At 41.7% G+C, this 16,947-nt stretch overlaps 1 protein-coding gene and 1 long non-coding RNA gene across 2 annotated transcripts; one reads left to right on the top strand and one right to left on the bottom strand.

Moving 5' to 3' along the window:
* The first annotated feature begins 1,772 nt into the window (after positions 1–1,772).
* Positions 1,773–13,427, top strand: sla2a (Src like adaptor 2a). Its single transcript, XM_063216497.1, has 8 exons — positions 1,773–1,987; positions 5,636–5,809; positions 6,298–6,397; positions 7,389–7,475; positions 8,721–8,824; positions 9,211–9,357; positions 11,079–11,211; positions 11,676–13,427. Exons 2-8 carry the CDS (start codon positions 5,704–5,706, stop codon positions 11,833–11,835), a joined length of 837 nt encoding a protein of 278 aa, XP_063072567.1. The 5' UTR covers positions 1,773–1,987; positions 5,636–5,703; the 3' UTR covers positions 11,836–13,427.
* Positions 13,428–13,563: 136 nt separating this feature from the next.
* LOC134463286 (uncharacterized) lies at positions 13,564–16,198 on the bottom strand. The gene is made up of 3 exons (XR_010037703.1): positions 15,821–16,198; positions 15,400–15,462; positions 13,564–14,354 (listed from the first exon to the last, which is right to left on the bottom strand). It is a non-coding gene; the product is annotated as an uncharacterized LOC134463286 (long non-coding RNA).
* Positions 16,199–16,947: the final 749 nt, after the last annotated feature.

The raw sequence follows: 16,947 nt of genomic DNA, 5'->3' as shown, positions 1-16,947 counted from the left end.
AAACATGCCTTGTTTTTTCTGTCTGGGGTATTTGGTATTTTGGTATTTTATTTGGATACCAATTAGCTGATAACCCATCAGCTACTCTTCCTGGGGTCCACACAGAACATGTAACAAACAAAACATACAAGACTACAGATATAAAGGTAGTCATTTTCAATTTGCATGTGGACAGAATTTAGGCCCTTGCCAACTAGAGACACAACATGACACAACTTGTTTTTAATCAGCTTCTATCTGCATGCAAATATACACACATATACATAGTAGATACATACAGTGTACTGTACATACATACACACATACAAACGTTTGCATACATCAAACATAAATCTGAAGTATAGCTGTAATGGAAACTGAATTTGAATTCAGGTTGACCTCCAACCTGTAAAAAGTGGCCTCAAAACATGATGCATTGACAGGATGCAGTGCTCACAACAGGTTTTGGTTTGCAAGGCATAACAGAAGACTCATTTTCTTGTTACCGCTTTTTTCAGTTGCTTACACACAGTTTTCACACATGCTGTCTCTTTTTCTCTCCAAAACTATGCACACAAATTAGATTACTGCTCACACAAAATGCAAAATAGGTTCTAGTGCCACGAAAATGAAACCGTTTTCAAAACCTTGACACATTTGGAAAAAGAATACAAGATCATTGTGTGTATTGATTTGCAAAAAAAGTGCTAGGTTAAGAGTTGGTGTAAGGTTTCCCAAGCTCGAGTGGTAGTAGTGAATTGTGTGTTAGGCTTTAGAATAGTTCCATATAAATCTTTTTTTTATGTGTGTAATCAGCTGCTAAAATTGTAACACTGACTTCAGACTACAAACTTCAACCAAGTCCATGCCCAGTCACCAGATGCAGTAGACAATATGTCATGCATGCACCTGCACACTAACAAATGGCTGTAATGCACTCAGGCACACACATCACACACAGAGGCACATCTTGTCACCAGGCTAGGCAGGCAGCCGCTTGGGGCCCCCAAGCCTATAGATGGTGAATAACACAAGTAAGACTTTAAACTCAGTAGTGGCGATTTGTTGTGAATGTTCATTCTTTTGAATTTTCGGCTTGGGGCCACAACTTACCCTAGAATCGCCTCTGATCACACACTCAAACACAACTTAACTTAGAGAAGCATACACCCCTGTTTCATATCGGAAACTTCAGACAGTCAGGTCACTAAGTTTCCAACCACATTTTTTTTTTCACCCAGGTCGTTCTGAACAACCACAGCATTCACGTTCTAAGTGAACTGAAGCTATTTTTAGCGGCCAGCTTGAAAAGAAAGTTTCAGCATGGCATACTCTTCCTCACTGAAAAATATCGAAAAATTGACAGAAGCAAATCCTATCCGAATGCAGTGTTTGACTTGGCATGAGTGACTGGTTTAACTGCTTTTGGAAGATAAGAATGTTTTCATGACATAACAGTGTCATGAATGCAAAACAATATTAAAGTTTCCTTCTTTTTTAAGAGTTGTTCTGTTCCCCCAAAACCACTTTCAGTTCTGCCTGCCAGTCTGTGTTTTTTTTTCTTGCTGATACACACACTGATAGTAAAACCTTCAACTCTTCATTTTAATGTTGTTAAACATGAATAATTTGATGTTTGAATTCAATGTGTAACTTCTGTGAGTAGGCTGTATTGGTGTATGAGTGGTGTACATTCAGGTGACGTGTTCAACATACAAACATGTCATCATCATCATCTGTCAAAAAGAGTCCTCAGATGTGCTTTTTTCTCACTTGAGGAAGTGAAGCGGCTTCAGAGCAGACGCACCAAAGTGACAAACAAGAAAGGGGATGTCAGTGTCACACTCAAGAGCCGGAGTGCACACAGCACTGTAACAGACAAAGGGCGCAACACAACAGCACTCGTCATCTCTCTTATGCAGAGTCTTTGAAAGTAGGCTACCTCAAGCCTGACATTTGGCATTTTGGAAATGACCTGACACCACCTGGTAGACTGTGATGAACTGAAGTAAGTATGAACCATTTCTCATTTGATTTGCTGTGTTCTCTATATCGTACTTAAGTTTTTTCAGTCAGTAATCACAAAGAAATGTGTCAATTGTTGACCTTTGATGTAGATTTTGCACTGGTTGTCATTTCTGACTTAACTGAACTCGTTTGATTATGCGCGCCATTCAGTCAGTGAAGTGAAGCGTATTGTTGAAAAGATAGACTCTAGTGCAGATGGGGTTGCCGGCGGGCCTATTCACTATTCGCTGCAAAAAATACTCAACTACATCATACCGACATTGCTACCTTAAGTAACAGATTAAGACACAGACATTACAATTTTGGTGACAGTAAAGTCATAACATAGGTGCTGCGCTTTACAACTTGGTTACTGCCATTCTGGTAACAGTGAATTTATAACCAGGCCCATGTCTTACAAGTTTAAGCAAAGATGGGCTTGTTTATCTGGTAATAGACCTATTGGGTGACATTCTTGCTGACGGATGGCAAAGTTAAGAGCATGAGAAAAACAGATACCTGTGGCAATAAGTAGGGCACAAGAAAGCCAAAGGAAGCTAGCCTTTCACACCTGGTTTCGCTGTAGTCATGTAGGCCTTGCATCCTCTAGAGCAGTCTTTCCCAACCAGGGGTACGTGTACCACTAGGGGTACGCGAGCACACTGCAGGGGGTACTTGGAGAAATGTTGTTATTATAACAAATGTATGGAGCAGTAACATCAGGACAAATAAAGCTATATAGAACACGAATTTGGGGGCACTCATGGCACAACTAAGATGCTTAGGGGGTACGCAAGACAAAAAAGGTTGGAAAACACTGCTCTAGAGCAGGGGTAGGCAATTAGCGGCCCGGGGGCCAAGTCTGGCCCGCCATCTATTATTCGAGATGCAAAGAATAGCAACTGGCAATTGTATACATTACAGCAGGTCGCCCTTTTCATGAGAATCATTTCAGAGAAATGCCAGGAGATGCTTTCCTGGTGAACCAGTAGCCTGTAAGTAACAGGCTACTGGCACACTGCCCTTTCACGCGTCTCCGCAGGCGGGGTTTAGTCAAAAGATGCTTGCACGCGGTTGGAGCAACCTCATATGAATGACATGACACTTCGACCACTCACGTTGAAGCTTTGTGACGTAGGACGTGTCGTCACGTCAGCGCCGCCAGGTCGGGAACCACAACAGTCCTTTAGAAAATCAACTTGAGGTATTTTGGATAACACCGCTGAAATTGCTGCTTCCATCCCGACGCATGATAACTCCTCGCACGCCGCCATTACTGTTGTGATTCAGGGAGGGGGAGGGCACAGCCGAACTACCCTGGGGGAGGGTGTTGCGTTCGATAAACGTCATACCCACTGAAATCCCTCCCTACGATCCTGATTCGTCGAGCTGCCCCGTTTATTTCGTAAACGGAGGAGGAGAGCGAATCACAGGTGCACCAGAAGGTTTGTGTAGCCCAGCCCCCTGGGCGTCAACACATAGCTTCTGGTTCACCAGGAAAAGGAGATGCAGCAGTCGGCATAGTATCAGTGCATAGAAGATGTACATATTTCTGATATAATAGAAAAAATACAACAACTTTTTTACAAGTAAAAAACCATGGCCATGGCCGGCCCGCAATGCCCTAATCTGAAAAAAAAAATCGTCCCGCGTCCAAATCTAATTGCCTACCCCTGCTCTAGAGTCTAGACCAGGGGTGCTAACAATGCAGGACACAATATAGGCTACTAGACAACAGAACTAAAGCACCTGTGACCTGCTGAGTGTAGTTTTGAGTGGGATAGACAAGATTTAGTGAATCCTTGGGAAAATGGTAATTGCATGTCACAGCAGAATGTGTACGCTTGCATGCACACACACAAACACACACACCCACACACACACACACACACGCACACACACACACACACACACACACACACACACACACACACACACACACACACACACACACACACACACACACACACACACACACACACACACTGCACTACACTTGAGTTTTACCCTACTGATGATGTGTTGTTGCAATGGTAATCCTGCTCAGTACGAGAGGAACCGCAGGTTCAGACATTTGGAGTGTGTGTGCACGCGCGTGTGTGCATGCGCGTGTGTGTGTGGAGTTGTCTTTGTGCAGCCTTTGCTCTTTGCTTATGATTCTTTCTCTCTCTCTCTCTCTCTCTCTATCTCTCTCTCTCTCTCTCTCACACACACACACACACACACACACACACACACACACACACACACTCGCACGCCGCTTGTCATGCATTGAAATATACCGTGGGGGAAAACAACGGGGACAGAGACGTGGCAGCCTATTCTTGTTCTTATTTATTTCCACAAATACCAAAGTTAACAAAAATAGTCTACGGTGTAGGTAGGAAGTTATCAGTTATCAGTAGTGTGGTGCAGGCGGATGTTGTATGCATGTAATGTAGTGGGTACGTGTTACATGTTACATGTCCAGAGAGTAGCCTGCCTCTTACTGCAGATGGGCCCATCAACAGGCCTATTCACTCTTTGCTGAAAACACTCAGTTTCTTCATAACAACATTGCTATGACAATGCAGGGAGTCTCAGGTAACCCATTAAGACTTGGTCACTACCATTTTGGTGACAATATGGTTATAACATAGGGACAGGGCAGTGGTGTAGTCTACGTAGAACGTATACCCACTTTTAAATTTTAGGAGCTTCAGTATACCCACTTCAAATGGATTGATCCATTGTTTAGAATAGCAAAAATATATACAGCATACCCACTTCAAAAAATGCTCGAATATACAGTATACCCACTTCAAAAAAGTAGACTACACCGCTGGACAGGGTTACCTGAAATAAAGAGCTGCAGAGTTCCAAGGTGAGCCGAGATTGAAGATGAGATGAGTGTGAAAAACCCATGTAAGCCTAAGGCACCTGCAAAAAACGCCTGCTGAATGCCAGCCCTTTTTGGAAAAAGGTGCCCTCAGCTTATAAAAACCTTAATAGCTCAGCCTCCGAAGCAAAAAAAACCATGACTGGTTAGAGCACTGGTCTTTAGATCAGATGGTTGCAAGTTCCAATCCCGCCCTCACCAGCAACTTCATCCATGGCTGAAGTGCCCTTGAGCAAGGTGCCTAACCCCACATTGCTCGAGGGCCTGTAACCAATACCCTGTACCTAAATAACTGTAAGTCGTTTTGGATTTAAAATAGCGTCAGCTAAGTGTAATGTAATGTTTATGTTGTCATTGAGTATAATACAGGGAATGCAAGCCCTCAGCCAATTACCCAACATGCTGTGTAGCCTACATAAGAAATTCCTATAATTACAGGGGTATTCAATTAAATATTAACGAGGGTCAAGTTTTCAAATTCCTCCTAGTAAAGGGGCCAAACTATACATATGTACTATGGTTAGTGACTGTCAATGAAAAAAATATGGGTCATTTCATTGAGGTGGGGGGTCTGGGGGTCGTCCCACAGAAAGTTTTGCATTTCTTAGATGTAATTTCCTGCATTTTAACGTCCCGTGTCCCGTTTCAGCTCAATACAGAATCCATACTTTTATCTCTAAATTCCTTATTTCAAGGGGCTTGGGGGCCAGAACCTTGCCGTCCAAGGGCCACCATTTGAATAGCCCTTAATATATTATGTGCTTCATGCAGACCTTTTCCAGATGGCTGATAAATACATGAAGAGACACATGTAGACACACGCAGAGAAGAGGAGCATCATGGGAGATCTGCCCAGCAAACGCTGTCGGGAATCCAGCACCTCCAGTACTGAGGACTCCTCATCCTCCCCAAGCTACCATGGACCCCAGCGGACAAGAACTCAGAGTCAGTTCTGTTGTTGTTGTTGCTCTTCACAAAACTCTTTGCCAGAGGCGTTCAAAGTTAAAGTAAATGTAAATTCATGGTGTAAGTGCAACATTAGTACATGATACAATCTGTATTACATACTTGCTGCACCAGTTATTCCACAATAAGGTTATCTACTGTGCTGTTATTAGAGAAAAACACAACTAAAACCTAAAAAAAAGAAATCTTTGCAAATGTGTTCCAACCGGCTGAGATCAGCTGCCCATAAGACAGGTACAGTGGTTCACCGTATCTGTAGACCGGTTACTTTTCTATTTCTGCTTTTACTTTTGACACCTCTGCCATGTGCTCAAAAACCCCATACGAATGGGAACTTACATACAATGACAGTACATTTACATTACATTCAACACACACTTTGAACCAAAGTGGCTTACAAATGAGAACTTGACATTAACCATGTCATGAGCTGTGTGTCATGTGTTTATTGCTGTTGTGTTCTACAGTAGGTGACCAGAGTATGTCAGTGGCCCTCTATAACTTCCCGCCAGAGGGGCCAGCAGCTAACACTATCTGTATTGGAGACAGGCTCAACATCATATCAGAGTAAGTATGTGCCCGTTTACGGTAGACTTTGCAGCAGCGCAGACCCTATATGTTATAACCTTATTGTCTTAAAATTGTAATGACAAAGTCTATTACAGTGGCAAGCTGTAATAGAGCTTGGAATGTTAACTACCATATACAATATGGAACAACACAGGACATTTAGTAATCCACTACGACATGGTCATTACCATTCAGCTAATTTATAACGCCATGTCTTAACGGGTTAAGGTTCTTGGTAAAGCCATGCCAGTGTTGTTATAGTCTTTCTAGCAAAGTGTGAACATGCCCACCGGCGGCCCATCTGCATAAAGAGGCTACATTGAAATTGATCTTACACTCTATTTATCTCAGGGGCCTAAATAAGTGGGGGACTGTCCATAAATGGTAATGGTCTGGCTCTGCCATCCAGTCGCTCTAGGTACTCCCAGTCAAGATTGTTCTCCGTTGTGGTACCCAAGTGGTGGAACGGTCTCCCAGAGACAGCAAGACTAAGCACATCTCTTGCAGCCTTCAAGAAACAACTGAAGACCTTCCTCTTTCGAGAGAATCTACTAGACTAATGCTTGAACTGGCCTTGCCCCAGGGCAGACTCCTGACATGATGTTTAGTTTAGTTTAGTTTGTGTGTGTGTACTCGTTATTTACTGTTCAATTAAAAAAAAACAAAAAAAAAAAACTAACCCCTCTGCAACTGCACTTGTTGTTCTGTATATCTCCTGTGCACTTTGTATTTGCTTGTGATGTTGGCTTGAATATGTCCTCTTTTGAAAGTCGCTTTGGTTATAAAGCGTCTGCCAAATGCAATGTAATGTAATGTAATGTAATGTAATGGTGTGTGTGTGTGTGTGTGTGTGTGTGTGTGTGTGTGTGTGTGTGTGTGTGTGTGTGTGTGTGTGTGTGTGTGTGTGTGTGTGTGTGTGTGTGTGTGTGTGTGTGTGTGTGTGTGTGTGTGTGTGTGTGTGTGTTTGTGTGTGTCCGTGTGTGTACAGTGCTGGTGAGATGTGGAAGGTGAAGGTGACATCAATTGGCAAAGACAGCTACATACCCAAAGCATATGTCGCCAAGGTGACCAACAAGTAAGTAATAGATGACATTTTCTCATACATCACTCAAAGCGGCTAGTGTGAGCGAACATGGGAGTTGGGTGTGAACGTGTAGGTGTGTGTGCGTGAGAGAGAGAGAGAGAGAGAGAGAGAGAGAGAGAGAGAGAGAGAGAGAGAGAGAGAGAGAGAGAGAGAGAGAGAGAGAGAGAGAGAGAGCATTGAGTTATTCAGGTGCATTTGGGATATGATCTGGTAGCAGTTTGTTTCCAGTTGAACAAAACAATTACAGTACATGTGATTGACTAAAAATGTGTTCTGATCTATTTTACTGTTGTCATACAGTGAGAAAAACCATGCGTCATCTGAGTTACTGGCAGTCAGTATTGGTGTTTTTTGGTAAAAAGGTGAACAGAAAGCATAGCAGGCCTGTTAACTGGTCCGTGGGAGATTCCTCTTGTCATTTCAGTCCAATACCTTATATACAACTGGGGATGGCAAGTAAAATGTGGCCTTTTATAAAATTCTCGCCAATATTTTAGCCAGTCCAGATATATATGTAGCCTACTATAAAGCTATCTAGGTCCATGTTTTGTAAGTCTGTGTGTGATATTGAAACTGGACTATGGCAAGATATTTTTCGCCTTTGTGTGGAGTGGACAGGTAATCTAGGATACAGGGCATTTTCTGATGGAGTTACAGTCTACATGGGCTGATGCTGTTGGCATTATGTCTTTTTTTTTTCATTTTATTAGAGAAGGCCCACAATTCAGAAGGGGCCATGAAAAAATGCCCGGGACTTTCTGTTTTTTTTTTTGTCTAGCCCTATGGACAAATATAGTCTCAGCATATATTTGGTGAAAATGACCAGCTATGTGAAACAATCCAAAACATGTAGGTAGGTTAGATATAAGTCTCATTCAAGTTATACTGAAATATTTTGAGGTTGCTGAGTATACAGTCTGTCCTTCTTCAGAGTAACTTGAGTGCAGAGTGCAGGCCAGGGACAGTCCCTTTGGGTCGGTGTAGTCATAAAGATGCCTTGCAGACGGACGCTTCATCAGGGTGCAGGAGCACATTAGTTGTTGTTGTTGTGTGTGAGCAAACCTGGCTCTCGCCAGATGAATGTTTCTGCGCGAAGCTGACCAGAAATATATGTATCTGACGAGAGCCAAGTTATGTTTCTTGTATGAAATGCACTGTATAAATAAGCCTTGTCTTTCCCGAGACCTTCTGCTGCAACGCTCCCTCAGTCTGTGTCTCTCCCCATGTGTCCACCAGGTGGCAGTATGAGGGTATCAGCAGGGCCAAGGCAGAGGAGCTGCTGCTGAGGCCTCAGAACCAGTCGGGCTCCTTCATGGTCCGCCAGAGCCAGACCTGCAAAGGTAAGGCACAACACTCATGTTCTGCCATCATGAAAGTGGTATGAAAAAAATGCCATGCCATGTTTACATGCCACGGTTACATTTCCAGATTGCATATTACATTACCCTTGTGGTACTGGTTTGGTATATATGTAGGACACAATAATGTTATTTCAAGTTTGAAAAATATTAAAGAAAAACATAATTTCTGTAGCTGTAACATGTAAGCAGTGTGCACACCCCCTCCCCTCCTTTGTACACTTTAACTTTGAATAATGACTATATAATAATGATTTCAATAATTTCTTTCTCTATATTTCAAAGCATGGAGCTTAAGGCTGATATGAGGGCTGTCTCTTTCATGTTAAATGCATTTCAAGTGTGTTGTGTTTTTCACCCACGCACAGGATCCTACTCGTTGTCTGTAGTGCAAGGACAAGGCTCGGTCCTGGTGGTCAGGCACTATCGTGTCCACTGCCTCCTCAACGGCTGGTTCTATATCTTCACCACACACACCTTCCCCACCCTCAGCAGACTGGTGGACCACTACTCTGGTGAGTCGCCATGCTGGCTGTCTTGCCTACCGAGCCTCGATAATATATTCAATTGGCGGCCCAAGGGCCACATGCGGCCCAGACTCAGTCCATATGCAGCCCAGACTCAGTCCATATGCAGCCCAGACTCAGTCCACATGCGGCCCAGACTCTGCGCACATGCGGCCCAGGCATGCCCCCCAGCTGTAGCAATGTTCAATTCATTTTTGATACTGCAGTACAACACATTATTTTCTTGTTGATCTCTTTCTTGTCTTATGCACAGAACATTCAATGTGGTTATTTTAGGTTAGAGGAACATGTTTAAAAATAGTTTGTAGACTACTGATTTGAGGTGTCATTACAGTGTTAGTGATGGCTGACAATGTACGGCCCAACTTAATTTCTTGGTTTTGAAATGTGGCCCAATTGAAATTCTAATTGAATGGCCTGCTCTAGGTCCTAGAGGTCCTAGAGGTCCTAGAGGTCCTAGAGGGGTCTCCAAATGGCGGCCCGTGGGCCAGATCCGGCCTGGGCATGGCAAACATTTGGCCCGTCATGAGGTTGTAGCAAATTAAAACATATGTGTGCTATATGTGGCCATATAGGGGCGACGGACGATTTGTTTGGCCCCTAGCCTGATTTGCGCTACATAATTTGTCCCTTTGGAGAAAATAATTGGAGACTATTGCTCTAGGCTAATAGGGAGTTACTTATATCCTGAATGAGCACTGCCACAGACTCTATTTTGAATGGCAGTTTAGGTGGAGGAAGTCACTTTCAATCATTTTTCCTCCTGAATGTGCAACTCATCATAACAAGTCAAGTCAAGTAGGCTTTACTGTCAATTTCTTTACATGCGCTGGTCATACAAAGAACTGAATTACGTTTCTTACTTTCCCATGCAGAAATAATATGTCCACACTTTAGGGGTGGACATAGACAATTAAACAGAGACAGTACACATACATTACACCTAGAGCACCTATACACTACACATACTGTACAGACATGTAAAGTGCAAGAACAGAAGAAATACTGTGAATGGTTTACATCCACATGTCCCCCTAAAATGGAGATGCCCATTAGGAACAGCTGTTCCAATATATTTTCCTGCAAATGAGCCCCTTTGTTGCTAGATGAGTGTTATGAAACTGCAAAATGTTAGATTGTTGCAATGTCATTGCAACAGAGGTGAACTCCCTTATCATCACACTTGTTGAGTTTGTTGAGTGTGCTTTTTTGACATGAAGTAGTTGTGGAAATAAATCTAGATCTGGATAATGTTTAGTTGTGTATGTTATGTTTATTTATAAATGCACAAGTTGATTTTCAACTTAACAGAGGTGTTAATCACACTGCGTGTCTGGTTTCACACTGCGTGTCTGGTTTAAAGTCGCACTTTTACAATGACAGGAAAATAAACCACCAGCGACAAACCACTAGCTTGACATCTGCTGTTTAACACCCAAGAACTTCCTTCCTCCTCCAGGAAATTAGCTTGAAAAACTATATGAAGTATATATATATTTTTTTGTTTCTCATAGAATGCAGCATATAGTTTTATTTCTCAAAGCAGAGTATGGATTGCCATGACTGAGTGAACCACGAATTACTGTATAGTGTATATATTCCACCAAACAATCTTTCCGTGGACAGATTGTTAATCTACACCCTAATCTTGATGTGGCAGACCAATGAATGAAAATAACCTGAGATGCATATTGTTGTAATGTGTGCAGATTCCATAGATGGATTATGCTGCTTGCTGAGAAAACCCTGCCACATACAGGGCTCTTGTAGCCACTTCACGCAGCCCATCCCCTCCCCCAAGTTTGTCAGAAAGCCCACCTTTAACTGGAAGAGAGCAAAAAGGTACAACACATCTAACTTTGATGACACTGTTTAGGGACATATTTTGTATTGGAAGGGATAATAATTTTTTTCATTCATGTTCTGATTAACTGCATGTTTGATGATCTATGGGACTATCCTTTTAGTGGTGATTTGTTAATCCTGGGAGTAAGGTACTGTACATAAAGCATTTAAGTAAATGCTATGCCTTGGCATACTGAAATTTGTCAACTACTATTATCTTCTGAAAGAGTTGTTTCTGTGCTCCTGCCCCTGTTATGGCCTGTCTACAGAACAGCTGTCAATATAAATATTTTTTTATAAATGACACTAAATATGAATGTGCTGCTATTTATGATATATATTTTTAGGGCTGTAACAATACACTCAACTCACAATTCAGTTCGTATCACGACCTTTGACCAATGGTTCAATACACAGAGGCGCAATTTTTAAATGTATCTTTTTTATTTTAATTTTTTTAGGTCCATGATCTTCCCCAAGGACGAGGAGCAGGAGGAGGAGGCTGACGAGAGCCCCTTCAGCGAGGGTCTACGGGAAGCCATGAGCTCATATCTGCTGATGTCACAGGAGGAGGCCGAGGAGAGTGATGACTGTGATGACACAGCAGACGGCAGACATTAGGATTGGCTGTAAAAAAGACTGCTCTAGACACTTAGCCAGGCCGTGGCCTCCTAGTGACGCAACACCTTCAGCGTTGCAACTACTCAGGTCAAGAGCAATGCAAGTACTTTCTGCGTTCCAGAAAAAACAGGAACTCCTTTCACTTTGTCATGAAGCAAACAACCATAAGCAAACCAAGGGAGGCGGGTCACCCATGCCGTTTGGGAAATGTTAATTGTTATGCTCTTGGTCAGACCAACTCTGGAAGAGATTTGAACGTCGATGATAATCAGGCTACTCGACATTGCCCATTTCCTCATGAAGTCTACGTATGTCGCAGATGTATACCACATGATGCTGTCCAAAGTGACTGAATGGAAATGCATGCCAAAGACAATATTTTGTTTTGTTTCTTTGTTTGTCTATATTCAATTTGCACAAGTGTGGGATGCTGTTAACTTGAGAGGGCTCCTGCATTTGATGTTGTGCATTTATAGCAATTCTTGGCGGACACTGCAAGACACGATGTCTTTAATGACCCTTGGATTCCATGTCACTCTCATGGACTCATGGATTTATGAGTTTGAGGATGATTCTACAAAAACTGTTGTCAGCAAAAGAACAACAATAGAGGAAAACAACTGAAACCAGCACAACAAATTCAGCTATAAAAAAAGAGACTTCGACCCTGTCCACACGTACTATATCATATCTTGTAAACATCAATTTTGGCCTCTTGTTTACACGTAAGTGGAGTTTTAAAAATCTCCTCTTAAAACTCAAGTTTTAAAAATATAAATTTTAGGGAGTTTAAATGCAACTGTCACAATGGTGTTTTTACTATTATCCACATGTGGTATGTAAAAAGATTACAAAATTATCCATGTTGTCCAAATGTCCACATACACGTACGTATAATCAAGGTCTTTTTAAACGTGACACCCTGTCAAACATTAGCATATTGATTGCTTATTAAACAGACATATTATGTGTACCTCCAGGTGTTGTTTGTTTAATAAGCAACCTGTCTATAGTTTAGCCTGACATTACCTGATGTGGGCTTAGCCTACTTTATTCTGTCCTACAAAAGAAAAGTGCTTATTATTAAGTGCAGGCAGAAAGAGACTGAAAAAAGTCATCAAATTTGTCATAGTGAAACATTTTGCAGGACTGTGGTATTTTATATGTATTTTCTTAATAGGTAGCACACAATTTGGTCAAAAAACAAACGACCCATTATAAAATCAATTGCCATTTATATCATACATTTTAGTTTTAATTTTAGGCTGTCTTTTGACTTTGTACAGTTGGCTAAAATATTTTGTACAGCATAAACTGTAGTATTTTTATTTGTACAGTATTGTATTGTATTTTGAAGATAAAAAGGATTCATTCCAAAACAGATGCATGTTCACTTAAAGTGATGTGGACGACAATTGTATCTCTTCTCCTCGCTCATTACTTTCCTCGGTCATTCATTTCTATTTATTTCCATTCATTTTTTCCCTTCAATGTGTTTTATTTTGTATTAAAGGGGGACTATGCAGCACTTAAGTTTGTCAATAAGATGGTTCTTAATACTTTTTTTGTCTTATTGTAAGGCCAATGAACATTCTCACAACACACCAACACACACACACAGACACACACAGACACACACACACACACACACACACACACACACACACAATTTTATTTATTTATTTTTAAAGAAAAATGATGAATCACAGACCCGACCCAAAACTGCCTAGTCAGACAGACACAGAGCAGCATACAGGCCATCATACTACAGTAGGCCTAGACCCGTGAGAGCAACACCTCCCCGCCCTCCATGGCCAACCCCTGTACCTGTCCTGTCTGAAAAGGACTAAAACATCAACTGAATGAACATTCTACATGACAGGTGATTTTTTATTTTGTCTGAGGTTGTATGCCTATCACATGGTAAAATTTGCAGTCTCAAGTCAACACTGCTTAGAGCATATGGTCCCACTCATTTTAGTGTTAATGTACTGTTGAATTAACACTTGAAGAGTTGAATTTAACATTATAAAGCAGAGGAGAAGATCCCGAGTCAGCTGAGGAGGACACTGAGGCAGCGGCAATAAGAGATACCCTGATGCGTCACCTGATGCGTCACATGCATTTGTGAAAGAATTCACATCAAGTGAATATGTATATTAAAAACAAACAAACATGGGCATTTTTCACAAAAATGCATTTAATAAATATTCATAATTAGTATTAAATATTAAATAACATTAAATGGTAAGCCCACTTGGCTGCTTGAAGAGGTAATGGGCGGGTTATTCTGATGCTCCAAACTGGCGCTTGACGGACGTTCTCAGATAAGTTAGCATCTCTCCATCTTCCTCCTCCTGCCTCTTGCCTTTTCAGTAAGTCCGACAGCTGCTGACTCTATGCAGCTAGTACAGACTTTTTCTTCAGTGGCCTGCGAAACAGGCGACTACCTCCTGCTGCAGCTGGGGTGGGGCCTGGGGGCTCTGAATCCTCCATGGTCACTTGTCCACTGTAGTCTTCTATTACATGAGGAAACACATAAAATACAAACACATTTAATTAAGTTATCCGAGACATGGTATTACACTAGAGTTTTTTTTAATCCAAGTTAAAGGGTGTCAACTAAGCTTGAACATATTAGCCTGAAGTAAGCGTGAAAATATTCAGTTCCAATGATTTAATGGATATCAGTGTTAAGAATATTTTGAAGCTGTTTATCAAAATGACACCTCAACCTCTGACAAGAGAAAAGTGAGTACACCCCTATTTGAAAATGCATAGAAAGGTCTTCAGTGAGGCATGATTTGGTTCAGTGTCACAGTGCTTTGGACCATTTCTTGTGGACTGATAAGCCCAAGATAAACAATTTTGTTTTAGATGGTGTCAAGTACGTGTGACAGTACCCAAGTGAGTAGTTTGAAGACAACAGTGTGTTTTGCCTCTAGTGAGGCATGGTACTGGTACTGACATGGTTTGACATGAATGCTGCCAACATTTGGATGCTTAAAATACAGGTAAGTTAAAGTGACTAGTGAGAGCGTAACTTTTCGACCCTCAGGTCTTAATCAGGCAAAGTGCATCCTTGACAAGCAGAAGGCCTACCATTACTATGAGTACCAAGAATGAAAGAAGTGGAGGGCATAGTGTCGGTGTCAGACAAGTCACCTAGAGGCAGTGACCGAGGCAAAAGGTTACTCCAGCAGGAGACCTTTTGCATATGTACTATTTAAACATGATGTCCCCCAATGGTCTTATTGAAGATTTTGACATCAAACCATTCTTGTACATCTAAATTTAACAAAAGAGAAGCAGTGTTGCAGATTTTATTCACTTCACAGGACTATTCTATTACTCTTTCACTGGATTAATACTTTTATTGTCCTGCACCTGACTCTTTCTGGGCATTTTCGCATAGGGGTGCCGGAGTACTCACTTTGGTCAGATGTTGAATTGTTTAAAAAAAAAACAAAAAAAAACTGAGAAATGTGTAGGCTACTCACTTTTGTGATACACAATATTAGCATGAATAACATGACATTCAAAAGCATGATGATCCTGACTTACCAGCACCCTCTTCTTCCTCATCATCTTTCTCGTCTTCCACACCAGATTGGTCATCAGGGGGAACTATTTGTACAGAGCCAGACGAACAATGTAAACAGTGAGAAATCGTTCATCAGATCCATAGCTTCATTAGCAAAAGTCAGTCCTCGTCTTTCTGTTTACTTAGCTACTGCGCTATGTCTGTCTGAGTATCGTGTCCTGTTCGATACAAACATATCATTACTTGTGCGAGCGATATACGAGGGGGGAAGATTACAAAGTAGACCTAGAAGACATTTATGTAAACAGCTGTACTACCCGGAGTCTTTTATGTGACACCTGAGGAGGGCTATCTATTAGCAAGTTTACAGTAGCAAGTTCCCCTTCGGATAAAGTAGCCAGGTTAACACTAGCCTACATCAACAACAATTAATCCACTCACCGGTGCTGTCAACAGCAGAGGACCTCGCAACCACGACCGGCCTGGCACCCAGTAGCTAGCTGGTCCATTTCTTCGAAAAAATCAAAACAGCGTTTTCCCCCAGCCCCATTCCTTGACGCCTGCCTTTTCTCGACCAAACATAGCTTTCAAATTCTCGCGCATATAATAACAGCACTGCGCATGTACGAACTTCCTACGTCGCTTTAACGCTTTTCCATCAATTTTATGTCGACTTATCTCTAGCCAATCCACCTTTTTAGAGCGATATAAATGAGGTCGACAAAGCTGGCGTTGAAGCGACTTAACCGCTTTTCCATCACTTGTGTCGCATCAACTTTTTAATGCGCATTATTTTAAAGCGACTTTATATTGGATGGAAAAAGGATTACTGTTGCTAAGATTGTCTCTGGACAATATCACATTGCATTGAAGAGCTGTACAATAGAATTCTAGAATTGTAGTGCAGGTGCTCGTTAAGAATAGAATGTTGAGAGAATGTGACAGTTGAGATGGAACCCCAGGCAGCACCTGTTGTGATTGTCTGTATGGCAGTTAGTATTGTACTCTGTGCTGTTCATACATATCCGCGTATTTTGATATACGAAGACCTTCCCCTTCGGTTGTGCCTTTCGTTCACAAACAAACAAAGGTTTTCCCTCTATAAACAAAGCTTCAAAAAAACTCAGACAAAAGTGGAGATTTTTTAAAATCTCCGGTTAGCGTTTGTATAGGCCTATAAACAGAGATAAAGGGAGACTTGAATGGCACTCTAGCAGGCACGTGCACTCCAATACGGCAGGGGAGGCACGGCCTCACCAGCTCCAGATGAGAATGATGAGAATGATGAGATTAATGTGAATAATAGTAACAATAACAGCTATTGTTTTCGAGCATCTGCACCATAACTACCATTTGAGCAGTATTTAAACAGTTTCACTCATTTTCAATCATTTCCGTGGCCAAAATCGTAATATTTGCCCATTTCATGTCAAATTGCTCCGAATACGCTGAATTTGGGGCAACTCTGAACTGGCCTCACCCCGGATTGCGCAATCCCTCGTTAACAAAGTTGCGCGCATGCGCATTGTTGCTCGTTCTGTGAATGCAACCTGGTAATATTGTATTAA

The sequence above is a fragment of the Engraulis encrasicolus genome, chromosome 14, assembly GCF_034702125.1.
Source record: "Engraulis encrasicolus isolate BLACKSEA-1 chromosome 14, IST_EnEncr_1.0, whole genome shotgun sequence".
NCBI classification, from domain to species: domain Eukaryota; kingdom Metazoa; phylum Chordata; class Actinopteri; order Clupeiformes; family Engraulidae; genus Engraulis; species Engraulis encrasicolus.
This window is presented reverse-complemented; position numbering and strand designations above follow the sequence as displayed.

Bases quoted from the DNA above. Each gene is read 5' to 3' on its own strand.
- sla2a (XM_063216497.1), top strand. From the start codon at position 5,704: ATGGGAGATCTGCCCAGCAAACGCTGTCGGGAATCCAGCACCTCCAGT. The intron at 5,810-6,297 runs GTCAGTTCTGTT...TGTGTTCTACAG, and splicing joins CCAGCGGACAAGAACTCAGA to TAGGTGACCAGAGTATGTCA. The intron at 9,358-11,078 runs GTGAGTCGCCAT...TAATGTGTGCAG, and splicing joins ACTGGTGGACCACTACTCTG to ATTCCATAGATGGATTATGC.